Source organism: Onychomys torridus, chromosome 1, assembly GCF_903995425.1.
Source record: "Onychomys torridus chromosome 1, mOncTor1.1, whole genome shotgun sequence".
In the NCBI taxonomy this organism is placed as follows: Eukaryota; Metazoa; Chordata; class Mammalia; order Rodentia; family Cricetidae; genus Onychomys; species Onychomys torridus.
This window is the reverse complement of record NC_050443.1, coordinates 161,103,974-161,130,170: the sequence shown is the minus strand read 5'-3', so window position 1 is coordinate 161,130,170 and position 26,197 is coordinate 161,103,974. Positions and strand designations below refer to the sequence as shown.

The following is a 26,197-nucleotide window of genomic DNA, read 5'->3' as shown; positions in this document are numbered from 1 at the left end:
TTCTTGTTGCTATGAATGACCCAGGAAAATGTTATAGAATAAGAAATGTCTTTTAATTTAACTTGTCTGGTGCCATGTGAGGAAAAAGGGCCTCAATTACTGGTGGGTAAAGGGGCACTGAAGTCATGGTGAACTCGTGACGGGACCTCAGGGGCTTCTAGACTCTGGCACTGTCTGTTCAGTCTCGTCTCCCCTCAGAATGTACGGCTTTAATTTACCTGAACAAAAGCATGCCCGGGCATTGTGCTGTGCCTACTTTTAGCTGCTGAGACAGAGACTCAACGGGTTGCAGGTGACCCTGGATCAGGGCACAGGAGTGGGGGATGTTTCTGAAGGAGCTGGAGAGGTCTTGGAGAGAGAGGGTCTGTGGGTAAGAGGGAGAGAAGTAGGATGGGTCTAGAGTGGTCTGGAGGGGAGGGAGAGAATGACAGGGACGACAGTGAGGGTGATGGCGACTTCAACCCTCCCCACGTGAGGAGTCAGATATGAGAAGCTGGGGGAGGGTGGTGAAGTAACGCCATGCTTCTTGCTACAGGGGCAGGTAAGGGGCTCTGGGGAAGAGATGAGCATGATGTTGTTGGTGGCAAGTAAAACTGAAGGTCTGAACATCCGCGGGAATCCTGGAAGTAGAGACAGACCTGCAGGTGGGAATCTGAATTCCGCCCTTAGCACTTCACTGCTGAGGAAGTCCTAGCTGTCACTCCACCCACCCCCAGCCCAAGGTGTGAACTTGAGGAATTGGCTCCCACTCCAGTCAGTGCTTTAAAAGTACCAGGCTCTTAAAATCTGAACCCCCCCCTCACACACACACCTGCTGAGGAGGTGTCAGTTCCCACCTGGCTCCGGGGATGGAACCTCACAGCTCTTAGCCCAGGCTGTTTCTGTCCCTGTCCCATATCCTGGGTTCTAGTGTTCTCTCTCACCCTTCACTCTTCCTATTCAATATCTTCAACTTCAGCCCAGAGCATATATATGTCTTCACTGTCCTCCTGGGGGAAATCCTCCCTTTATAGCCCCAAAGCTAGAGCTGAATGACCCTGCCCCTCTGAGGTGTGCACTGGGTACGGTACAAGACAGCTGTGAGCAGAGATCTACCCTGCTTAGGGAGCCGTGACAGCTCAAGGCCCCTTGTTGTGGGGATGGACTGAATACATGGGGACCCAAGGCTAGACCCATAATAACATGTTCCACCCAGAACTGTAAGCACTGGAAAGTTCTGAACTCCAGACTGGTAGGTTTCCTTAAAGGTATGCATGTGCACATCAGGGTTGGAAGATGGACAATGTTTTATTTAGCAGTCAGTTAGTAAACACTTAGACAGATGTATGGAATGAGGCCCCTCGGATTCTTACCCTGGCTCCCTGTGGATGTTGGGGTAAGGCTGTCTAGCTCCAAACTTTACTTGGTAATAGAGAATTTTCATTAGTTTTCCCAAAGGAAGAGGTGTCACACAAACCACTGCTGTCTTGCCTATGATTTCTTCTTCTTGCAACCAGCTTACCCAGTCTCTCTCCCTGAGAATCATCTCCTGGCCCATCACCCTCCCTGTTTTCTTTCTTCACAGTATCAACCCAGCCTCCTCCAAAAGGTCCCCCAGCTCCCCCAGCTGCTAAACGTCTCCCACTGAGGGGAGAGCCCCACTTGCTGGTGTGTGCTCCCTCATTCGTCCCGATTTCCATGATCACAGTCCACCTTCCTCACAGCTCTGTATGCCCTTGAGCCATGAGCTCCTTGAGGGCGCAGACTGTCTGCTTCAGCTCTGTGGCTTGGTTTTGGGTGTTTTTTCAGCACCTTTTACTCTGGGAGCATTCACATCAGGAGCTCTACTGGAAGAATCCGGGGCATAGTTAGAATCTGAGTTAAGCCGGGATAGGAAGAGCAGGAAACTTATGTCAAGGAGCTCTGAGCAGAGGTGGTAGGAAGGCAGAGGCAGGGCTCGTCAGCCCTTTACGCAGGTCAGCCTCTGTGAGGTATAATGAAGCCAGGGACGACAGGGAAAAGAAAGCAGCTCCCAGGCTGTTTCCAGAGCACACTGGGGAGGCACTTGGTGTCAGTGGAGCAGGGATGCAAAGGAGAGACAGACAGATGCTGGAGGAAGTGCCTTGGCTGGGTCAGATGACTTCCAGGAACCACACAGCTGTCAGAGCTGGAATTGAAGTTCCCTGGTATGTGCAACGCACGGCAGCCTCCAGTGCACGGAAGCCCCCCCCCCCATCACCCCACATGTTAGCTACTTGCTCTTTGCTGTGACAAAGGCCCTCCAGGAAGAGTCTCTTTATCACAGTTTGAGGATACAACCCATCATGGCAAGGCAGGAACAGCAGGGAGCAGAGGCATGGGGCAGATGCTCAGGCTGCAATTGCTGTCAGGAAGAAGCGTGATTATGGCAATGCCTAGTCCGGGTTCAGGACCACTGGGGACAGTGCCACCCACAGCTAGTGTGGATCTGCCACCTCAACTAACCCGATGTAGAAATTCCTTTGTAGACACGCCAGAGGTTAGTCTCCTCAGTGGTCCTGGCTCCTGTCAAGTTGACAGTCAGTACTAGCCATCATTTCCTACTTTTCACCTTCCCCACTTAGGTGATCCTTCAAGGCGCAAGGCACTTTTGGGGTGACTCTCTCTCCCCTCACCCTCCCAGCCCTGTGTTTCTACTTCCGTTCACCACTGGCTACCCTCCGTCGATGATAGCTGTGTGGCTTTGACCATGTTGTATAACCTCTCTCTGCCCCATCTTAGTATCTGTTATTAAAATTGTGAGACTATGAGGATTGAATGAGATGGAACTCGGCAACTGTCCTCTAGACTTCCTGTCATTACAGTGATCCTGGCAGGGGCCTCTCCTGGCTGCTTGGTTGTATGCATCCCCTCCCACGACTCTGCAAACTCACTAAGGGGAGGACAGGCCCACCGGTGGCTTGTCTGTGTCTTTCTGGGACCTGTGACCCTTAGGCCCATATACTCCATCTGTGAGTAGTGACTGAGTACCTGCTGTGTGCCAGGCCTTGTAAAAGACTCCGGGTTAGGATAAACAAGAAGTTCAAAGAGCAGCAAGGAAGACAAAGATTTCCCCGAGAAGAGGAGGGTGGAGGGTCAGACACTGGGCTGAGGTCCTGTGAGTTCAGCCAGGCTGGAAGGAGGAAGCTGCAGGCCCAGTTACATTCCAGCATTTCAATCCAATCACAGCCAGCGGAGATGAACTGAGTTCTCCCTTTGACCCTCACAAAATGGCACTTAAGAATGAGGGTATGAAGCCACGCAGTGGTGGCCCATGCCTTTAATCCCAGGCAGAGGCAGGTGGGTCTCTGAGTTTGAGGCCAGCCTGATCTACAGAATGAGTACCAGTACAGCCAGGGATACACAGAGAAGCCCTGTCTCGGAAAGAAAAAAAGAAAAAAGAATTAGGGTATGGTTCCTTCGGAAAATCCCACTACAATGAAACCTAAACCCATATCCTCACTTCTCAAGGAAGACCCTCATCCACTGCCCATTATGCCTCTGCTCTGTCTTACAAGGTAAGGACTTCCGGACAACATCAATTCATTCATTGGGCTCCAAGGTATTTTTAGCTCTGGGCAGCCAGGCCTGGTGGGTGACTGGCAGCAGGCGGAGCCCTCCGTGTTGCTCCTGGCTCAGCTTTAGAGGTGGCTGGGCAGAGGGCGGAGGCCCATGCATACCTGGTATCCTGGTCCACAGCCGCTTCATTGTCCCTGGGGGAGGAGCCAGGTTGCTGCCTCTGCCACTGACCCGAGGCTGGGAGCATTCTTTCCTGTTGATTCATCCCAGGGAATGTTTTGGGCCCAGGTCAGGTGGGGCAGGGCCACTGAGCCACATGAGCAGCCAGGGGTGGGCTCAGGTCTCTGGCAACAGGGTGAGGGTGACCGGGCCGACATGTGCCATCCTGGCCCTCATGACCTTTTTTTTGCCTTGAGGCCACGTTTATTTGCACATCCGTCCCTCTCCAGACTGGGACAGGCCCCTGCCAGTGTCTAGCACTCGGCCCCCCTTTCTAGCACATAGGAGAAAATCAACAGAGGGTCCCGAATGAAGAAGCCCTTACAGGGGGACACCTGGGCAAGACAGGAGGTGGGAGACGAGCCACTCGCTGCTCTGGGTCTGGACGAGGAGCTGAAAACTTCTGTCCATTTCACAAGTGGGATCCTGAAGGAGTTGACGACTGAGACTGGGAAGTCTGAGTCCTGGAGCCTGGGAGCTACTGGAGCTAGGGATCCCCTTTCCCAGGCCTTCCTTCATTTATGTTCCACAGACTCTCACTCCGCACTATCCGTCATTGCGTCTCTATGCCTCACCCCCTTAAGCCTGACAAGGGTCAAGTCTTAAGTTCTCCCCAGTAGGGTTTATGACTCTGGGAAGCAAGCCCTGTCTTCTGGGACAGAACCTCACAATGAGCAGGCTGAATTCAGTAACCCTTGGGGACCAGGTCACAGAGAGGCTACCCCCTGTTACTGAAGCTGCAGTACCCTACCACTGAGCAGGGCCCTCACCCAAAAAGGGCGATTGCATTTTCCTGCATGAGCAGCCCATGGAATCCAGGATCCAGACCTAAGACTGCAGGGCGCTCTGTGCCACGAGGTCAGTGGGACACAGCCTTGATCTCCCGTTAGACAGAGGAGGAAACCGCGCGTGCATCGGGACTCGCAGACTCGATCGTCGCCCCCACAGCGCCTCTCCCGGGACACCATCAGCCCCTGCGCTCCCCGCAGCGCCCGGGACTTCCCAGCTTGGCCCTGTCCAGAGCTGCTGCGCGCCTGGCTGATGGCTGGCCGGGCGGGGCGCCCGTGTACACAGGCGCGCCCGGGGCGGGGCCTGCGGCCTCCCCGGGGAAGGCCCCGACTAGGGGCGGGAGGCTGGCGGATAAAAGGCCCCCAGGGCGCCCCGAGAGGCCCGTTAGCGCTGCTCGGCTGTGGCGCCGGCCCAGCCCCAACCTTCGGATCCAGCCGGTGAGCTCCAGCTTGACGCGATTTCCCAGGCTTGCCTCTTGCTGTCTGTCCTTCTGTCTGTCGCGGGTGGGCAGGCCTCTGGGAGTTCCGAGGGGCTAGGAGGGATGGGGGGACCCCATGGACACGTCGGCCTAGCCCCCGTGGGTCACAACCTGCTTCCCCACTGGACAAGTGTCCAAGTTGGGGAAGTTGGTTCCAAGGCTGCATGGGTGGTGCGTCCCGGCCCGAGGAAGTATGTGTGTTAGGTTTGTGAACACACTGTGTAAAACCATTTCTCACTCTGCAAGAATGCTAGGGATAGGGTAAAATAGGACCAGATGTCACTCCTGTGGTTTGGGCTATTAAGCACTAGGGCAGAGCTGGGCTCCCCCAATTACCCACCCAGAGCTGACTTCTGGAGATGAAGTGGAAGAGCGAATGGAGGCAGAGGGCTTTAAACTCCACCTTCCCCAGTCCTATACAGGTGGCAGGCCTTTTTCAGGCTCTGCTTTACCCAGGGCAATGACGTCATGAGGGTGCAGGGCCTAGGGCAGGGCCCCGAGAGAGCTACAAAGGACTAGCAGCGACCCACAGCTGGGGCCCCAGCACAGCTTCCCCACGTTCTTGTCATCTTTGGGGCAATCACCCTTTTCCAGCCCTTTCAACTGGCACAGGTGCTCAGCCTGGAGCTGCCAGGGTCCTGGATCTGCCCCTTGGCAGCAGGCAGGGCTGGTACCTACACCAGCGCCCTAACACTTCAGCCTGAGTCATAACCAGCAACAAGCTGTTGTGCCATTCACCTCCCCAGTCCCCCCAGCCCCCCCCCCCCCAATCCAGCATCCCTCACTCTTTGCGCTTTTGAGAGCCGAGCCTGTAGCCAAGTGGCCTGTTTGAATCCCGGCCAGTCCTGCTATTTCATTTCTCTGTGCCTGACCTTTCCATCTGTAAAATGGAGATGCCTACTCAGACATGTTTCTAACGGGCATTCCCGTTCTATCCCCTCCCACCCCCCACCTAGTCCCTTCTTCCCTTGAGAGAAGGCACTGCTTCCTTCTCCAAGGGCTAATTCTCAGCCCAGCCTTCCTCCTGCATTCAGTTCTACAGACACAAATAGGAGCCTGGGAGGCCTTACTGGAGGAAGTAGCACTTGAACTGGGTGTTGAAGTGTGTGTAGGAGTCTTAATAGTCTGAGTAGAACGAGCGATGGGAGCAAACCCTTGAGCACTTGGAGTGAAGGCTCTGTTTTGGGAATGGTGAAGAGTTCGGTATGAGTAAAAGTTATGGGATCCCGGAGTGGGTGGGAAGGATGGGAAGGGACCCCTCCAAGGGTCTGCCTCCTGGTAGCTGGAAAGGAAGGGCACTGGCCTGGCTTAGAGCCCAGGATCTTGCAGTGGAAGATCCCTGTCTTGTGCCTTCTGAAGAGACTCCTCCATGCTATGTGGACCTTAGCCACAAGCCCCAAAGCAGAACAGCCCATGCCCATCCACTGGAGACCCCCAACAGCGTGTTACACCCTAGGACCACTTCTCACTTCACAGGCGTACACTGAGAAACCTGGACTCCTGACATCATCACTGGTGGTAGTTAGGAGTTCCCTGACTCCTAGAGGAGCAGTGTAGAGTCATCTCTCCACTCAGACCAGTGACCCCAGGCTGTGAGCTCAGTACTTCCCATCCCCTCTGTGGAGAGGGAATGCTCTCTGGGGTGACTTTGGTGTGGCTCCAACCTTGGTGCCCCCCTCCTTAGAGGAGCAGAAAGGGGACATGGGGAAGCAGCAGAGAGCGTTCTGGTGCCAACCAGCCAGAAGTCCCCTGGGCCCCTGAATTGGAGTGACACCAGATCATTGTTGTCATCCGGAAGAAAGTGCAGCAGGGCCAGTGGAAGATGGCAGGGGCCTAGCCTCAGTGTGGCAGATGGGGTGGGAGGGGGGGAGGGGAGGGAATCTGACGTAGTAGTGTAGGTGAGTCTAGGACCCACAGTTGGACAGGTAGAGACCATCGGTTCTATTGAGTTGCTGGTGGTATTAAGGGTCCACTGCTGTAAGCTGCTCTTCTAAGGGACTGGCTGTGTCCGTCCAGTGCACAGTCCTATAGATCTGGTACATGTGGATGCCGCTGTCACCCCCATTTTAGAGAGGGGAGATACTGAGGTGCAAAGTTGCCTCACATTACTTAGACTTGTGGGGAGGTGTAATTTGAACCCAGGCAGCCTGACTCCCCCATCTCAAGACCTAAGACTCAAGCCCCATGCCATGGCACCTCCCACACAGGCAACCATAGATGGTTTGGAGTGCCTCCTTCACATCTGGCACCATTCTGGGCACTGGGGATACAACAGGAAGTCCTCACTGCCATGACGCTCATTTCGAAAGGCCATCTGGTATATGTCTATTCCCTACCATCCAGCCTTGCATTCATCAAGGCCATGGGGTCTGGGGCAGTGCTGGGTCCTGGAGGAATAAGGAGTGACTCTCAGCTGGATACCACCCTTGGGGACTGGAGTAGCAGGGCCTGAGACCTTCTCTACTCCGGCTGATCAGTTCCCCCATGAGCAGCGTTGCTAGGTAGCTAAGGTTGTCCTTCAACGCTTGATCTCCCTGTCTCCAGCTCCCAAGTGCAGGGATTACATGCTACCACTCCTGCTTGGCCTGTCCTACCTTTGGAAGCTTTCTCAGCTCTCCTCCTGTGTGTGCTGAGGGTGAGGAGCAGTGTTTAATGTCTATGGGCACATCCTGGAATCCCGGAAGGCAGGAGGCAAAGGCAGGAGGGTCCTAAACTCAAGGCTAGCTCTAGCTGTGTAAGCAAGACACCCCCCACTTCTCTCTCTCTCTCTCTCTCTCTCTCTCTCTCTCTCTCTCTCTCTCTCTGTGTGTGTGTGTGTGTGTGTGTGTGTGTGTGTGTGTGTGTCAGAAGACACAGCATTGGCATGGTGCCAGTCTCCTCCCTCCACTCCTATAGTGACATCCAGAGTCAGGGTGGAAGAAAATCAGCAGCAGGGGCCTCAGAGCACTCTAGTAGCTGTTCAGACATGGTTCATTTCTGTGCCCTGCCCTGCCCTCCAGTCCCAGGACCAAGGCTGCTAAAATGCTAAGGGGCCCAGCTTGGCCCTCCCTCTAATGTATGTGTCCCTGCCTGAACCCTCCCAGGGTTCCTCATTTCCAACAAGATGAAGGGAACATGCTCTGCTAGGCACACAGGACCCTTGATCATCTGGGACCTGCCTGCCTCTCCCCTTTCCTCTCAAATCTCAAGCAGGGATGGGGGATGGGTACCTGCTGCTTTGTTCCTACGTAACTCCTTTTCCTCTTCCTTCTTTTGCCCACCCTGACCTCTCTAAGCTGCCCCCTTTCCAGCCTGGGAGAACTCTCAAACGTCCAACATGACCCAGGTTCAGTAGTCCCTTCTCTTTTTTGTTTCTTTCTTCGTTTGGTTAGTTGGTTTTTGAGCCAGGGTCTCATGTGGCCCAGGCTGGTCTTGAACTCATCATGTAACTGAGGCTGACCTTGAACACTTGATCCTTCAGCCTCTATCTCCCAAGGGCTGTGATTTTGGGTGGGAGCCACCCTGCCCAGCTTACACATCTCTTCTTTAAAAGCCTCTGCCAACTCCCCTTCTGTGTGTATTGAAGGTGAGTAGCCCTATCCCTGGCTGAACCAAAGCAAGGTCTCTCCCCAGAGTGTAACCGATGCATGGGCCATACAGCGGCACGGGCCTGGGCTGTGGCTGAGGGGACAGGCCACCCAAGCCAGAGGAGACAGCAGATGATATTTGGCTCAACCTGCTCACCTTGGAAATATGGGCCTGGAATTTAAGAGACTTGGCCAGGCCACGCAGCAGCAGTGGAAGGGCCCTGACTCCTCTGAATATTCCTTCCCACCTCAGCATTCCATGCACCTTTGTAGAGGTTGGGGAGTAGCATCTTACCCTTTACTTGGGGTGCCAGGAACATCAGATGGCCGACAAGCGTGTTACCACTAGGCAGGTGTTTCTGACCTGAGGGTAATCCCAGAGGCTCCAGGGACAGCATTTGGTGAGCAGGCCCCTCTTCCCGCCTACACCCTGTTGAGGAGACAAGGTTGGGTGGAGGTGGTGACCACTGCCCACTCCTTCCACAGGTACTCCTGAAGTCACCATGATGTGGCCTCCACCAGCCACCTTCTCTCTGGTCCTGCTGCTGCTGCTAGACCAAGCCCCTCCCAGCAGGCTACAGTCCTCAGGCACCAAGAAGCTCAGGCTGGTGGGTCCAGCGAACAGGCCAGAGGAGGGCCGCCTGGAGGTGCTGCACCAGGGCCAGTGGGGCACCGTGTGTGATGATGACTTCGCTCTCCAGGAGGCTACTGTGGCCTGCCGACAACTGGGCTTTGAGTCAGCCTTGACCTGGGCACACAGTGCCAAGTATGGCCAGGGGGAGGGTGAGTGACGCCGACACACTGCCCCACAGGATGCAAAGACATGGGAGCAGCTTTTTCTCTTAGAACTAGGCTCCCTGAGGCTCCAACAGAACTTTCAACAAGCCCATCCAACCTTTTATGACCAGTTCAAATGGCCTCTTGAGGACCCTTCCTGAGTATAGCTGCAGGTGACCTCTGCTCTGACCTTCCCATTCTCTCTTGGAATGAGATCACCAGCATCACCATCACTAACCTAACTTCTCCGAGCACCGTGATTTGCACATAGTGGGTGCTTAGGAAGTGACTGAGGGATAGAGGGTAGACAGATGGACAGGTAGGTCTTATCACTAGATCTACCTGCATAGCCAGAAACAGTTTCTGTAGACCTGGCTCCAAGAGGAAGCATTGGGTAGGGGTGTGGATACTAAGACCCCCACCCCCACTCCCGAGACTCCCCAGAGAACCAACTCCCTCCTTCTCCCTTGCTCCTCTGCTTGACGGTGTGGGGTCCCACTCAGGAGAAGGCTGTCACTCTCCTCCCCCTTGAGCTCGTCTCCCTCCCCCACAGGCCCCATCTGGCTGGACAATGTGCGTTGTTTGGGCACCGAGAGCACTCTGGACCAGTGTGGATCTAATGGCTGGGGTGTCAGTGACTGCAGACACTCAGAAGATGTTGGGGTGGTATGCCACCCACAGCGCCAGCGTGGCTACCACTCTGAGAAGGTCTCCAATGCCCTCGGGCCCCAGGTGAGGAGGCTGTTCAGGTCCTGTCCTGAGCTGAGGACTGGACAGGACAGAAAGCCTCCTGCAGGGTGAGCCTGGGGGAAGAAGCAGCAATGAGTAGCACTCAGGCTGAGCAATCCTGACCCTTGCTTAATGGAGACCCAGTCAAAGGAGCAGACACTAGGCCTGGTGGGAACCTCAGAAGTTGTTCCCCATGAAGGAGGTGGACACGGGGCAAGGGGGCTGCTTCACCCACAAGGCTTGGCCACAATTGCTGCCTCTTCCCAGCACAAACAACCCCAAGCTAAAAACAGCTCAAGCCAAACAACAGTAATGGGCAGGGCAGGGAGCCGGCTCCCACCCTCTGCTGCCGGGCAGCCTCTGCCTGAGGACAGCTAGCTGGCCCTGGCACACTGGATCTGCAATGGGCCACCATGGAGGGCTCTACACTGGTTTAAGTCACACGGGGCTAGGGTGGTGGGTCCACAGGATACAGGGGCTGGTCTCAAGCACCTGTTCTTGCCTATTTCAACTCTCTTCTGGGTGGCACAAAGAAGGCCCCTCCATGCCCATTGAACACCCCCATCCTCCGAGGGCTCCTTTCCTGACCCCAGTTAGATCCAGACAAACCAAGATTCCAGCTCCCACTTCTCCTGTAGTCTTCAGCAAATGCCTCCTGTTCTCTGGGCCTGACAATGTGGGGCAAGAAGATGGCTCTGAGCCTGGCTTTCTCAGGAAGATCTGCAGTGGCCTAGAGGAGACCCAGGACCCTAGGGACATGGCCTATGGTAAGGTGACTCCATGCCTTGCAGGGCCGGCGGCTGGAAGAGGTACGGCTCAAACCCATCCTCGCCAGTGCCAAAAGGCACAGCCCAGTGACCGAGGGGGCTGTGGAAGTCCGGTACGAGGGCCACTGGAGGCAGGTGTGTGACCAGGGCTGGACCATGAACAACAGCAGGGTTGTGTGCGGGATGCTGGGCTTTCCCAGCCAGGTACCCGTCAACAACCACTACTACAGGTAGGAAGGGGCTGGACCTGTGTGTGAGTGGTATGAACCTGGAAGGGTTCAGTGAGATTCTGGAGGGACACATTGATGGGGTGGAGGTCTGTGGTAGTGCAGTCCTCACATGTGGGGAACGGAGGAAAACAGACCAACTGGGGACAGCTCCTGGACTTGCTGAGTTAGGGATCTCTCAAGAAAGCTAAGGGTGAGCAAGGAACTTCAAGGTTCTGAGAATCACCCAGAAGTGGTCAGAAAGTAAAGTTTATGCTTGCCAACTCAATAGAAAGAACCGACTGGTACACAATGAAAGCAATTGGATGGGAAACTTAGTGTCCTTTGTTAAAAGGATTTAACTGAAGGCCCTTACATTGTTGCCCACAAGTGCAGACAGAATGCATCCTGGTCTTGGCTCCATCAGGAACTAGCTCTGACTGAGGTACACACGACCCTCAACCACCCTTTGGGGGGACTCTGTGCTGTCAGTCTATAATTGGGCTACGTGCAAGCAAGGCCTGGGGTGGGGATTTGTGTAAAGGAGACAGAAAAATACTCTGTCAGAAATGTGACCAAACTGTTGGAGAAGATTGCATCAGCTCCACACACCACCACCACCACCCCAGTCCCACAGCTGTGTCGGTGACACCCTCAATCATTTCTCAAGACAGAGGGCTCTCCCTGGGGGCCTCTACGTCATCTAGTCTGCCTCACCCCTACTGGGTTGCCACGCTTCATCTATAGGCAGTTGCAAGTCCCTTGCTTCTGGCTTACAGGAGCCTGGTTCTGAATAAAAAGCATAGTGAGCAGCCATATGTCCCCATCCTTGGGGATGATGGGGACATGGCCCCTTGGCTCCCCACCACCTAGTAACTGCAAATCAGGCCCTGTGAACTTACCACCCTTCAGCAGAGCAGCAGCTCTGGTTACAGCCTGGGTGGCAGTGCCTGCCCCCAAGCCCCCTTCCCCCAACAAAGCTCTCAGCTGCCTCTGTTCCCAGGGGATGTTTTCCAGGTGCCTTCTTTCAGAGACTCCCCCCCAAAGGGTCCCTTCATATGGACTGGGAGTGGCAAGAATGAGTTGTTTATTCCATGGCAGCCCCACCACAGTGGAGACTTTAGAGGGAGAAACAGAGGAAAAGAAAAGGGGGGAGGGGGAGGGAAAGAGGTCTGGGGAAAAGTCTATTATGAGCTACGGTATGAAGTCTGCTATAAACTCAGAACTGAGCGATCGGGGCAGGCGATTCCTGCATCCCTCCACCCTATCTGTTTTCTCTACCACAGAAAAGTCTGGAATCTGAAGATGAAGGACCCCAAGTCTAGGTGAGGAGTGGTGTTTTAGAGGGCAGACACGGGTATGGCATGAAGGGCTTCCCTTCCTCCCCTGATCCCTTTCTTTTCCCCCCTCTTTCTCCCCTGAGCTCCCGCATCCCCATTCAAGTCCACCACCCATATTTCCTTGTCTTCCAGGCTGAACAGCCTGACAAAAAAGAATTCCTTCTGGATTCATCGTGTTGACTGCCTGGGGACAGAGCCCCACTTGGCCAAGTGCCAGGTACAGGTGGCTCCAGGAAGGGGCCAGTTTCGGCCAGCCTGTCCAGGTGGCATGCACGCTGTGGTCAGCTGTGTGGCAGGGCCCCACTTCCACTCCCAGCAGCCGAAGCCCAGGCGCAAGGAGTCCCGTGCAGAGGTAGGTCCCAGGGTACTCTCGACCAACTTGAAGGTGGGGGCCTTCTCAGTGGCCCTCGCTCCTCTGCCCAGTGGGTAGGAGGAGCTGGCCTCACAGAATGAAAGAACCTTGGGGTTTTTGTTACTGTTGTTTTCTAAAGAGATCATTTATCATCCCACCCATCACTTCCCACGGGTAGAAGGCAACTGTGAAAACGGTAATTAAATTGTAGCTGTAGCCGCCCACTGAGGGTGAAGGTATTGAATCTGAGCCTGGCCTTTTGTTTACAAAGTAAGTGAGAGCCAGGCAGTGGTGGCACACACCATTAATCCCAGTACTCGGGAGGCAGAGACAGGCGGATCTCTGTGAGTTCGAGGACAGCCAAAGCTACACAGAGAAACCCTGTCTCAAAAAGATGACCCTCCCCCTGGCCCCGGCCACACCATGTCACTGAAGAAGCAGAGGTTGAGAAAAGGATAGTTGTGGGAAGTCAAAGGCAGGAACAGAATCTGGGCCTTGGCTCTGGCCTTGAAGCTTGCAGGAGTCCCGCCCCGAGTCCCGCCCCAGTCCCGCCCCGAGTCCCCGTCCTGGTGACTCCGCCTCTGGCTACCATTCCTGAAGGCAGCTTTCTCCTCTTCAGCAGGAGCTGAAGGTGCGCCTGCGCTCTGGGGCTCAGGTGGGTGAGGGCCGTGTGGAAGTGCTCATGAACCGCCAGTGGGGCACAGTCTGTGACCACAGGTGGAACCTCATCTCAGCCAGCGTCGTGTGTCGTCAGCTTGGCTTTGGCTCTGCCCGGGAGGCCCTTTTTGGGGCCCAGCTGGGCCAAGGTGAGCAAGGAGGTATGGGGTGTGTAGGAAGATCCAGATGTTCCACTGGCTCTCTTGGCAGCCCAGAACAGAAAGCGCACACTCTAGGGAGGGCAAGTCACAGGTGTGGTTTACAGAGGAGCCTCACACAGTACACTCTTCCCTGCAGGGTTAGGACCCATCCACCTGAGTGAGGTACGCTGCAGGGGGTACGAGCGGACCCTCAGTGACTGCCTTGCCCTGGAAGGGTCACAGAATGGTTGTCAGCATGCAAATGACGCTGCTGTCAGGTGCAACATCCCTGACATGGGCTTCCAAAATCAGGTGGGTTTAAGTCTGAGCATGTCCTCAGGCAGGGTCTGGGGAGCCCCCAGGGCACAACCTGGAGCCAGGGGGAGGGGTTCAGAATAACAGCGACTGTTTCTGCCACCCATGGTGATCCAAGTGCCCTTGGGGCTGGCCTGAAGAACTCTCTTCTGTCACCAGGTCCCACATATAGTCCCACAGACAACAGAGGGACATGGGGCTTTACTGGTATACAGATTGGCTCACACTCCCAGGTTCTGAGCAAAGTTGATAAAGAAGATGCATCAAGCCAGGGCCACCAGAGAGCAGTGCTGGGGAGAGGCACTGGGGACTGTGGGCAAATGGCTGATGTCTTGGAAAGTGGTGTTAACTCTCTAATGGGTTGATAGTCAACAAGGTGGCAGACACAGGTGCCCTTGGCAAAGTGAGTCATCACTAATGGTGGGAGATGTTGGGTGAGAGGAAAACACGTCCAGGGCAGAAGCCTTAGTTAGGCACTTTCAGTCAGGTTTCTCCAGCATGCATGGGCATCACACACTAGCTATCGAACTAAGGTCACGACACAGGAGACGGGTGGTAGTGGATCATAGCACGCTTCTCTGGCAGGCGTCCCAGCCTGCTATCCTGGCTTCTCCCTTTACACACCTCTGACTGTTATAGGTGCGCTTGGCTGGTGGGCGCAACCCGGAGGAGGGAGTGGTGGAGGTGCAGGTGGAGGTGAATGGGGTCCCACGCTGGGGGACTGTATGCAGTGACCACTGGGGGCTCATGGAAGCCATGGTGACCTGCCGACAACTTGGTCTGGGATATGCCAACTTCGCGATCCAGGTAGGTCCCAGTCTGGCTCCTTCTGTGAGGCCTCAGCCTCCTGGGCTGGCAGGACTAAAATGTCTGCCAGAGCTGCCAGGCTCATTCACTCAGCAATGACTCAATGAGTGAGGCTATGGTAGGGCTGGTACAAACTGGGTGTTGGGGATGGTATGACTGAGGAAAGGCTGCTCAGATGGCCAGCAATCTGTCTTCACCTGTGGGAATCACGAATGGAAGTCAGCCAGATAAGAGGGAAGAAGAATAAACAGCCCGTGGCCAGCAAAAGTTTGACCCAGTTGAGGAAATGAGGGGCCAGGGTTGCAGTGTGCTCTCCAGGGAGAGGGCCGCAGAGTTCAAGGATGAAGGATGCAGAGGCAGAATCACTGTAGCCAACGGGCCTGCTGGGCGACGCAAGGGCAGACTTTACTCAGAGGCCTGAGCTCTGCCCTGGTTGAGGTTGAGGAGCAGCCGGGAATGGGGACACACTACCTGATGTAGGAATGAGAGCCCAGACTTGTCCTGCTCCAACAGCAGAGCTGCCTTCTTGGAGATCGATGGGACAGTGCCACAGGCAGCAGGAAATTGCCCAATGACATAAACTTTTAACTTCAGAGGGGTCCAAATGTGATATGGATTGCCCATGAGGTAGGGTTCTCATGAGTAAAGATTTTAAGGCCTACGCTGGACTATCTGGTGGGATGGCGTGATGAAGGCATTGGGATGACTTGAATTGTGGTACTCTGCTCTGCGGGACCATGCTGGCTGGCTGTCTCCCTAGGACACCTGGTACTGGCAGGGGACACCAGAGGCTAAAGAGGTGGTGATGAGCGGAGTTCGCTGCTCGGGCACAGAGCTAGCCCTTCAGCAGTGTCAGAGACACGGGCCTGTGCACTGCTCCCACGGCCCAGGGCGCTTCTCAGCTGGAGTCGCCTGCATGAACAGTGAGTAATGGGACCAGTGGGTGACAGGGTCAGGGAGTGGACACAGCAGCACCACCATTCTCCAGCTGTGCAGCTGGGCCACCTGTCATATCCAGATGCAAAGCCTGCCCTGCCCACCTCCCTCATGGAGTTTCTGTGAGAATGAAAATTGAGAAACCATAAAAGCACAAGGAGCTAACAGAGGGCTTTTCAACTGGGGATTGTGAACAACATTTTCAGAAGAGTGAAACAGAACAGAAAACGTGGCAGTCCATTCCATTTAGTAAGGGTAATGGTTTTTCTAGGAACTGTGTGCGCCGAGTCACAACATAAAGTGAATTTACTGTTGTTTGTAGGAAATACTTTGAAATACACTGTAGAGGATACACAAATGTGAGGGACACCAGGCCTAAGGCCGAGCTGTGGGTTCCTTCCAAGCTGTGGCGTTTACCCAACAGGCTTGAGGACAAGACCATTTTGTGGCAAGAATTTGCCCCACAGACCCAGATTCTCAGGGTAGCAGCATCTGTTTGACATTGACCAACAAGGCCGGAGCCAAGATAATTACATCCAGTCCAAAGGCTGCAGGCTGGCACCAACCCCAGAAGCCACTTGACCTTCTTCCCAGCCATGCTCCAACCCCAAGACATCCTAACCTGCCAGTGAGCCCTCTGTGTAGCACCCTTGGGAGAGCCCTGGGCCCACCCTTCTCACTGTCTCCTGAAAGAGACAGGATGTCACAGCATGCTGGTTACCTGCTCTCAGTCCCCCTGCTTGGCAACCTTGGACTGTCCCTTTACACGTCTGGTGCTAAGAGCTGGACAGGTGGACCAGCAGCTTGTACTCACCCCCGCCCTGGCTTTCCTCACATCTTTTGGTTTGTTTTCCCCTCACTCCCTCTGAAAGCGCTCCTTTCCTTCAGGAGCTCAGGTCTGTCAGTGGCCATATCCCGGCTTTCTCCAACATAAGCCACAGGACTTTCAAGCGCATGTGCAGTGACACAGTAGGCATCGTGTAGCGTAGCAGTCCAAGCTCAGCCAGAGAAACAAGCCAGTGTTCCCATCCACTCTCATGAGCACAGAGCCCCACCCCAGGTGCCTCTGCCCAATACCTAACCCACACCCTGTGAGAAAGGCCACTTTCCCCCTTTGAGTTGACATGGGAACAGCGATGGCTCACTCCACAGCAGTATTGACACGTGGAGGACAGCAGTGGTAGAGCTTCAGAAGAGAGCCCCTTAAAGGTGAGGGAGGAGGCTGAGCCGACCAGTGAGACGAGGCACCCCGAGAGTTTTTAAAAATTAAAGTTATTATTATTGTTGTGTGTATGCATGTAACTTCGGGGAGTCAGTTCTCTCCCTCCACTTGGAATACAAGGATTAAACTCGGGTCACCCGCAAGGCTTGCACGGTGTGCACCTTTACTGGCTGAGCCATCTTGCTGACCTCAGGTTGGACTCTTGCATGCAGAGGGGCACTGGAGATACCCTGATGTCTGAGAAACGCGATGCATGGGGACACCTGTGGAAATGGTTAGGCTAGAATGGGCCGCCTAGAGGGAGCACAGTGCCATACCTCGGCAGCCTGAACAGCACAGCTGAGGGTCAGGCTCCAGGATCAACTCCTTCATTTTCCAATCTGGTCCTCTCACTACAGCCCAAGGGTCACTGTGAGACTGAGGCCCAGGTGCCTCTGGCTGAAACAACTGAGTGAGGTATCAGTAAACCTTTGAAAGGCGTTTACCTTCTAGGCTACTTAAAATCACTTTGTAAGATTAAAAAAGATGTAATAGCTTACATTCATTTCCTGTTTACTGCAGGACAATGTTCTAAGCACATTACAGATACCACCTATTAATATCACCAATGACTCCCACTTGTAGATGACGAACCCGAGACACAAAAGCATTAAGCAGTCACAGAGCTGGTAAATGGTATAGTCAGAAACTCAGGCAATAATAAATGCTGACTCCAAAGCAGCAACCTTAACCATGACGACGGAGCGCCTCCCAGGTTACAGTGATGGGCTGCTCTCCTTAGCATTAGAACTCACCTCCTGACTCAGTTGCCCTTGTTCCTGTGCTCCTTCGGTAGTCTGGGGCGAGTCTGTGCTCATGCTGGAGAGCAGGCTCTGCTGCCCTCCCACTGTGCCTTCCACCTTGCCCCTGCCACCCAGCTGCTCCAGACCTTGTGATGAATGCCCAGCTGGTACAGGAGACGGCCTACTTGGAGGACCGTCCACTCAGCATGCTGTATTGTGCCCACGAGGAAAACTGCCTCTCCAAGTCTGCTGACCACATGGACTGGCCCTACGGACACCGGCGCTTGCTGCGCTTCTCCTCACAGATCTACAACCTTGGCCGGGCCGACTTCCGTCCCAAGGCTGGACGCCACAGCTGGATTTGGCACCAGTGCCACAGGTTAGTTCCTGCCCACACTTGACTCTAGAGGGTGAGAGACAAAAATAGAGTCCAGGGACTAAACAGTTTGGTTTTCCCTGGCTTCAGGTAAAGTCCCAGTAAATCTGCCTTTCTAGCCACCTGGCTGGCCTTACCATAGGAGACAAGGGGATCCCTGGAGCATCTACCTGCCCCCACACCCTCACATCTTCCTTGGATGTAACCACGTGGATGGTGCTCATGGGACCGGCTGCCCAGAGCAATATTCCAAAGAGATGTGATTGCCAGCAGGTGGTCTCTGCTAGCCTGGTATTACACACGTCTCCCATACTGGACCTTAGGTGGCCCTGGTCTTCATAAGCCAAGCAAAGTGGGGACCCCAGACACCTGAAGACCCAAAATAAGATGCTTGCTCTGCAGAAAAGGTTGGCAGGTTCCTGTAGTAATAAGGCAAAACCTCAAAGGAATGGCAGGGAACAGTCTGGTACAGAAGGAGATAATAAGCATCCTTTCTTATAAGGAAGCACCACACCAGAAAGAGAGGTAATGCCTGTGACAGAGGCAGAGTGGAAGGGATTTGTACTATTTTCTTTCAAGACATAGCTGTGTGCAGGGAAAGCTGAGAGGAATGGGCAGCGATTTGGGGACTTGGCCTTGCCTGAGTTAATAAGCACCTTTTCCTGTAGCATGCACAGAGCTGTCATTACCACTGGATTGGAAAATATGGTAGCAATTTGGTCCCAGGCTGATGGAGTAAACTCTCTCCCCATCATCTTCACTGTGAGGCCACCTCTGGGCTAATGCTTCCCACCTTGGACCCTGCAGCCAAGGTCCCAGCCTTCTGAAGGCTGCCAGGAGCAGCTTGTACCTCTTTTACCTGAATTAAGACTCCAGGTAAAGGAGACAGCTGTGCCTTGCTGCCTGACGGGAATGCCAGCAGTCTGTGAGCAGGCTAATCTTGAGCTTGGGAAGAAGGGCACTGCCCTACTATTACAACTTCCCTCCTTGGGTAATGATAGGGCCTCAACCTTCCCTGCTAACCTCTCCAGATGACCCACTCCTGTTGCTGTGGGGCTGACAGCTCTGCTTCTTCCTCAGGCACTACCACAGCATCGAAGTCTTCACCCATTATGACCTGCTCACACTCAATGGCTCCAAAGTGGCCGAGGGACACAAGGCCAGCTTCTGTCTAGAAGACACTAACTGCCCCACAGGTTTGTGGGTTCCTATTCACATAGCCTCCTGGTGTACTCTTAACAGATCTCAAGTACCTTTGGGGTCAAGCTCCTCTCTTTCCTGGTCAACAGCCCATACTCCTAGAGTCTAGCTTGGCAGTAAGTAGCACTCAAGGGCAATTCAAAAACTTCAGTTTCTGCCTTCTGAAATCCTCAGTGGAAAGCTCTCATTTCCTCTCAATCCCCAGCGCCCTGTACCACCTTAAGGAGGCTTAACACTTCCAGCAGCTCTTGGAGGGCAGGGAATGTGTCTCTACTTGTACCCCCTCATTATGATCCCTTAGTGATGTGACCAGGTGAACCAGACCTTCTGAGGGCTGGGGGACAGAATCAGCACCAGAGGGCTGGAATCCCCACCACACCTCTTAGACCAACAGGGATTTTTACTAGTGAATCCAAAAAATATCACTGTCCTTGTCACAGATGTAGTTTGCCCATGCCAAATTCAGTCAGCATGAATCCTATATTTGGGCAAGTCATTTAACAGAACCATAGGCCCCAAACTCACGTGCTGGGCAGAACAGAGCTGGTAAAGCCAGTTTGAAGACTAACTGCTGAAGCCTATGAAGGACCACAGAGTGCCCAGCCTCAATGCCTTCTTGATGCCATGGTAACTGTGTACTCTCCTTTACAGGAGTGCAGCGGCGTTATGCATGTGCCAACTTTGGGGAACAGGGGGTGGCTGTAGGTTGCTGGGACACGTACCGCCATGACATCGATTGCCAGTGGGTGGATATCACAGATGTTCGGCCAGGGGACTATATCTTCCAGGTAATGAAGATTTCCAGCAGTTACAGATGCTCTGGGGTCAGAGGAAGGTGATTTCCCATGGGATCCAGGGGCCCTATCCCTTTTAGGAGCTGTGTTGTAGGGGAAGAGCCCCCACAGGGATCCCAAAGCTCCGGGCTTGAGTCCCGATTCAGTGGACACTGGGAAATTCCTAGTCTTCATCTGTGAAAAGGCATGCTGATATGTATGTACTTCCTGGGGTGACCAAGGATCAGCAAATCAGGGCATAAAAAGACCACTTTGTAAAATACTAGGTAAGGTGTAAAGAACCCTACATGTCAACTCACTTGGAAACCACATTGCTCACTTGGTTGTCCCCTTCACTACAGGTGGTCGTGAACCCCACAAATGATGTGGCAGAGTCAGACTTCTCCAACAACATGCTGCGCTGCCGCTGCAAGTATGATGGGCAGCGAGTCTGGCTGCACAGCTGCCATACAGGTAACTCAGCCACGGTGACAACAGCCTTAGACAGGAGGGAGCTGGAAACTTTAAAGGTGCACCCGGGTATGACGTGTAGGTAGGACAGATGGCTATGGATGGGAGGGCATTGGTCAGACCATCAACCTCGCCACCCAGCAACTACACCCCATTATGAATTAACTTCCATCCTCGCAGAATCTTTCCTGTCCTCTCAAGCCACATCAAGACTCTCTTTTCCTGGTTGGGTGTAGTAGTATATGCCTTTTAAAATGTTTTTTCTGCCCATACTTGTCTCTTTTCCCATAGTGTTCCTGAACTGCTTTCTCAGGAAAAGCTCCCCTTGGTCTCTCCTGTTACCTCCAGCTGTAAGCAGGGCAGAGAGAACTGTAGTGTCCAAGAGGCACTGGAAGGAGGCAGCTGCCTTTTGTACAGAATGCCTCCATCTTACAGTTGAACAGTGCCTATGGGTATGTGTGTAAGGGGAAGGTGCAGGGCAGAGCTGGCCCTCCTGTCAATGTGTCTGACAGCAGGATACAGGAACTCAGTGCAGCAGAGGGTGCACAGGCATACAAACAGATCCCCCTAACCTGGTGAGTCCCCCAAAAGGGTACAAAGTAAATGGGGAGCACGCAAAAGCCTGGAGCTGGATATCAGGAAGTGGTACTGGAGTGGGGTTCTGGAAGTGGGGGAGCTACAGAAGACGAGCATTCTATGTGCCTGCCTTCTAAACTAGCTTTACCGCTCTCTAACCCATGACAGGAAATCTCAACCTGAGGGTTTTCTCCTTTACTATCTTTTTAAAGATTTATTTTTAATGATGTGTGTGTGAAGGTAAGTGCACAAGTGCAAAGTGTCCCTGGAGCCCAGAGGCACTGACTCCCCTGGAACTGGAGTTACAGGCCACTGTAAGGCCCACAGTGAGCACTGGGAGCCCAACTCAGGACCTTAAGAGCAGTGCGCACACTTAACTACTGGGCCATCCCTCCAGCTACAGATTTTTTAAATTAAAATTTCTTGTTTGAAACAGAGTCTGGTATGCAGTTCAGGCTGGCCTTGAACTTGGGACACCCTCTACCTCAGCCTCCTGGAAACAGGCATGTTTCACTTTGCCTGGGTAGTTTTCTTTTATAGAAACAGACTACAGGCTTCCAGATGACTGAGGTGTTCTTCAGGGAGGGGTTACTGGAGGCTGTGTTGTGACAGAAAGGCAACCCTGGGGATCCCAAGGCCCTGGGGTTTGAGTCCTGATTCAGTACACTGACGCCTCCATCCCATGGGCTTCCAGGAATCACTGACAAATTCCAGTCAAGGAACAAAGTTTGTTTTTAAATTTCTTCACGGAGTTCACACAGTAGCCCTCCACGGGCTAGGCAGGCACCCCATCACTGAGCTACATCCCTAGCCTCGTTTGTTTTAAAAGTAACTCTGCCAACAAATGGGGGAGAATGAGAAGGAGCATCTAAGCTTCCCATCTGGGTAACTGAGCAGACTTTGCTGACTCTGAACAAGAATGTGAGAGGAATTGGGACTGTGCACATGGAGACAACAGAGCCTCCATATGCAGACTGCTAGGGACCCAGGGCAGTGAGGAAGGACAGACAAGCAATACCAGAAGGCAGAGCCCACTAGAGTCCTTATATAAGTGTGAGAGCTCACGGCAATGCACCTCAAGTTATATAACAAAAGTACCGGAGAGGCCCAGAAAACAAGGGGCACTGAGACCAGTGATAAAGGAGTGGAAAACTACTGTCCCCGGTGAGCTTGCAGGGGGAAGGACATCCATAAGCTAGGCGACAGCTAGTGCCATGGAGGAGGGTGAAGCTGGTTGGAGATGCAGTCACAGACAGTCCCTGCCACTGCAGAGCCACAGCAGAGGAGATGACTGGCTTCCCCTTCCATTCCCAACCCCTTGCTGCTGTTGAGTTACCAGGTAGAAACTGGGGGACAAGGCAAGTAGGGTGGTCAGTGCCCAGGGCACATGAACCTGGACAGGGAGCAAAGAACTAGCCTAGCCCTTTCCACTCGACAGACTGACTGTGTCTGTGCCTATGACTGCCCTGATGGAAAGGGGCTGTAGGGGTTTGGCTATTTAAGCTATTTCCCTTTGGCCCACAGGAGATTCCTACCGACCCAATGCAGAGCTCTCCCTAGAGCAGGAACAGCGCCTCAGGAACAACCTGATCTGAAGCCATTGCTGCACACTCCCAGCTCTGCTTACACACCAGATACCTCAGCCTTTTGGAGCCATGCCCTTCACAGAGCCCTGACTCACAGGACAAGGGGCCAGTGACAAGGAGCACCAAGAACCTGCTCAGGAAGCCTTTTGATGGCCAATCACCACCTGGATGGCAGCACTCTCAGGATGGCTCTGGACCTCTTCCAAGTACCTATGGCCTGTACAGCATGGCTCTGGCCAGCTACGCCTTCTCTTCCTTAAGGAGACTCAATCTATCTTAAAATCTGATGCATAGTTCCCAGTTTCAGGAGCTCTAAGTTCCTTGGGATGAACTGTGGCCAAGGCCCCCTCTAAGTGGTGCTTTGCAAACATTTTGGAGGAACAGAGGACCAAGGACCAAAGAACACAAGAAGTGGAGTCAGTTTTCCATTACAAGCTCTATGCAAAATAATCATGTCAAAGTCACAGCTGGCAGAGAAGTTGGTGACTGCAGTCGCTCACCTTATCCCTACTCAGAACTCAGGCCTCACCCTCTGAAGCCTCTCCTTCATTCTGTCACTCACAGAAGTGTTTCTAGTCCCTCTGAACCCGCAGGCCTCCCTCCATTTCCAGATGGATCAGCATCCCTGATTACTGGGATTGGAGGCGAGAGCAAGTTTCACAGAAGTAGCAAGACAGAGCCTTTCCTGCAGAGCAGCAAGAGATCAAGAGGACAGCTGAGGTCACATAAACTCAGTCTGTCAGGGTCTCTGCCAGAAGAAACAACAGTATGCCCCACATCTGGCAGGCAGTCCAGTCTCTTGTAGAATCACCCACATCGCAGGGTTAGTCTAAGCTTCAGATTTCACCAAGGCCACTTCACCTTAAACAAACTCCTGCAATTGGGAGAAAGCTGGTCCATCAAGCCACTCTGCAGGAACAAGAAGACAGGTCTGGGAGAGTTAGGGAAAGAAGACTGGGGAAACCAGAAGTGAGAAAGAACACTTCGTCAAGGATCGAGCCTGGGAAAGGCCACCATCCGTGTGTGAGGTGGCTGTGCTCCGTTCCTGCTCAGGTGATGTAAGACCCCGGGGTCTTCTTGGGCATGTCTGGACATTTTCTCCAATGACATGCGCACTGATGATCCTTCTAGGTCTTTATAATACCAATAAAGTTTGCTCACTAGGGACTGCTACAAAGACCAGACCAGCAGTGCTTCTGTAGCTTCAGTACACAGCACTCACTCCACCCTCGTCCCTCCAGAGCTGCACATCAGAGGATTCACACAACAGACGTCTTGGGACAGCCCACCCCAGTCTGTTTCTCCAGTCAGATACCAAGCTGCTTTACAATGACCCTCCCGAGGCTCAACACTCAAACTAGGGTCAGAAAGGTTGAGAGGTGATGGGGAGGAGTAAGAAAGTACAATCCAAAGACCGCAAACTTTTATAATAGAGGCTACAAAACAAATGAATGGTAGCAGACAGAGCTGATTTACAGTACTCGCTTCCCCACAATACACAAGCTACCCTGCTAGTGAAAAGGGACATGTTTTGGGGGTATCTTCTTTGAGTACAAAGTGCCTTTTTTCGTTTCCCCCATTCCCTCATCTCCTTCATCTGGCAGAGGAAGCCTATTTTGGTATAGCAGTTTAGGTGAACAAGGGAAGGACTGATTTCCTGTTGGACCCAGCAAACAGTGACCACATTATACTCATCCATGAAGCTAACGGTCTGCAGAAGAATGTGCAGTTAGCTAGGGGGTTGGGGGGAGTGGTGACTGATGACTAGATTTGGACAGGGAGCTTCCCCTCAGCTTCTTGTTAGATCTAGTTTCCAAGAGACCATGAAAGCAGGCCAGGCGGACAGTAACCAGCAGCACGGTCTCAGCCTCCCTGCCCACATCACACGGTTGGTAGGTGCAGCCAGTTCTAATTCCTGGAAAAGGCTACACAAGGGCTGTGCTGTTAAACTTCTGAGTTGAAAGAGGACGACATGAGAAGACTGGTGGCTGGCATGACTTATAACTAGATGAGGAATGCTAACAGAACACCAACCACCAAGCTCCAGACAGAACCGAAAGCTCAGAAGACGTTCCCCTCGGCAGTGAATGGCCTCAGAGAAACTGTCCCTGAGGTGCTAGGAAGCTCCCTCCTCAGAAAGTAACCTCCCAGTGCTACAAGGGTCTTCATGCTATGAAGAGAAAACTAGACTCTGTAGGAACTGTAACTTTCTACTACAGATTGTACATAACCCTGAGATTTACATGTTCACCATATACAAAACATGTATGTATAGCAGAGAACATGAGATGTCATCCCCAACAGCTAATATTTCTTTTATAGCAGCCACGTCGTTTAAGCAGCTCTTATTTTAGAGAGATCTGGTCCATGAGAGCAGCCACACACTGTTCATTCCTCTGACAAAAGTTCAGCTTCGACATAACAAAGAATTTGATCCTACGTGGACGAGCTCAAGGCAGTCTGTATTGGGCCAGGACTTCTTACCACTGGCCAATACACAGCAACCCCAACTACTGGAATAATGTAAGCAAAAAGCACATTTTCAATTAGAAGTAAAATAGCAATGCACCATAACTTTCAAATGCCGAGTTAAAAAATTTATTCTCTGAGACGGATTATAAGAATAACCCTGAGAGTTAAGCTGATCATCAGATGGAAGATTTGTTGCTAGAACACTTAATGAGAAAAAAAAAAAATGTTTTGGAAATGATGAGACTTATTTAAAAACTGAGTAATAAATATGGGGCTGTACATTATCATCAATAATGCCTTTAAAGGGCACTAAACAGTTAACAAGAAGTTTCACAGACAAGTGACAAGAGAAGTCATTTTGTTTGTTTGATTCTCAAGATGATTACTTCTAGCCTTCAAACATCCAAACACAGCCTGGGAGTACAGCTCAGAGGTAGTGTGCTGTCCTAGCCAGCATATGTGTGGCTATAGGTCTTCTCTCTAACACGGGGTAGGCTGCCAAAACATGGCAAGTACGTGCCTTAGAAGTACACCTCTCAGTATAAAGTAATGCTGGGGCTGGAGTGATGGCTCAGCAGTTAAGATCCTGGGTCTTCCAGAGGACCCAGGTACAATGCCTGGCATCCACATGGTGGTTCATGACCACCTGGAATTCCAGGTCCAGGAGATCTGACACACTCTTCTGGCCTCCAGTTACCAGGCATTCACAGACACTCAGGCAAAACACTGATACACATAAAATTAATATAATAATAATAATAATAATAATAATAATAATAATAATAAGCCAATGCTAGAATCCTTGGCATTTTCTTTCAGTGTACCCACTGTTCCAAATAGACCTACTGATATTAGAGAACTCTGTTCTATGAAGACAGAGAACAAACCCTACACACACACAGGCTAAAGACTCCAGTGGAAATGGAGGATCAAGGAAACAGCATAGTCCCCACATATGGAAGGGTGACACACACACAGGCTAAAGACTCCAGTGGAAATGGAGGATCAAGGAAACAGCATAGTCCCACATATGGAAGGGTGACACTCACAGAACAGGGCCACTGGAAAAGGAAACCTGGAACGAGAGAGACAATGCTGAGGAACTGTGACAGGGCTTCAAGACTGGACTAGCAACAGAGACAGAT

At 52.8% G+C, this 26,197-nt stretch overlaps 1 protein-coding gene across 1 annotated transcript; it reads left to right on the top strand.

The window, feature by feature from the left end:
• Nucleotides 1-4,924: 4,924 nt before the first annotated feature.
• Loxl4 (lysyl oxidase like 4) lies at nt 4,925-25,635 on the top strand. The gene is made up of 15 exons (XM_036180200.1): nt 4,925-4,961; nt 9,055-9,351; nt 9,899-10,077; nt 10,866-11,071; nt 12,334-12,372; nt 12,520-12,739; nt 13,359-13,545; nt 13,694-13,848; nt 14,491-14,658; nt 15,419-15,581; nt 17,734-17,977; nt 19,055-19,170; nt 19,826-19,962; nt 20,310-20,421; nt 22,519-25,635. The coding sequence occupies exons 2-15, from the start codon at nt 9,072-9,074 to the stop codon at nt 22,587-22,589; spliced, it is 2,277 nt and encodes a 758-aa protein (XP_036036093.1). The 5' UTR covers nt 4,925-4,961; nt 9,055-9,071; the 3' UTR covers nt 22,590-25,635.
• Nucleotides 25,636-26,197: the final 562 nt, after the last annotated feature.

Bases quoted from the DNA above. Each gene is read 5' to 3' on its own strand.
- Loxl4 (XM_036180200.1), top strand. From the start codon at position 9,072: ATGATGTGGCCTCCACCAGCCACCTTCTCTCTGGTCCTGCTGCTGCTG. The intron at 13,849-14,490 runs GTGGGTTTAAGT...TGACTGTTATAG, and splicing joins ACATGGGCTTCCAAAATCAG to GTGCGCTTGGCTGGTGGGCG. The intron at 14,659-15,418 runs GTAGGTCCCAGT...CTGTCTCCCTAG, and splicing joins ATGCCAACTTCGCGATCCAG to GACACCTGGTACTGGCAGGG.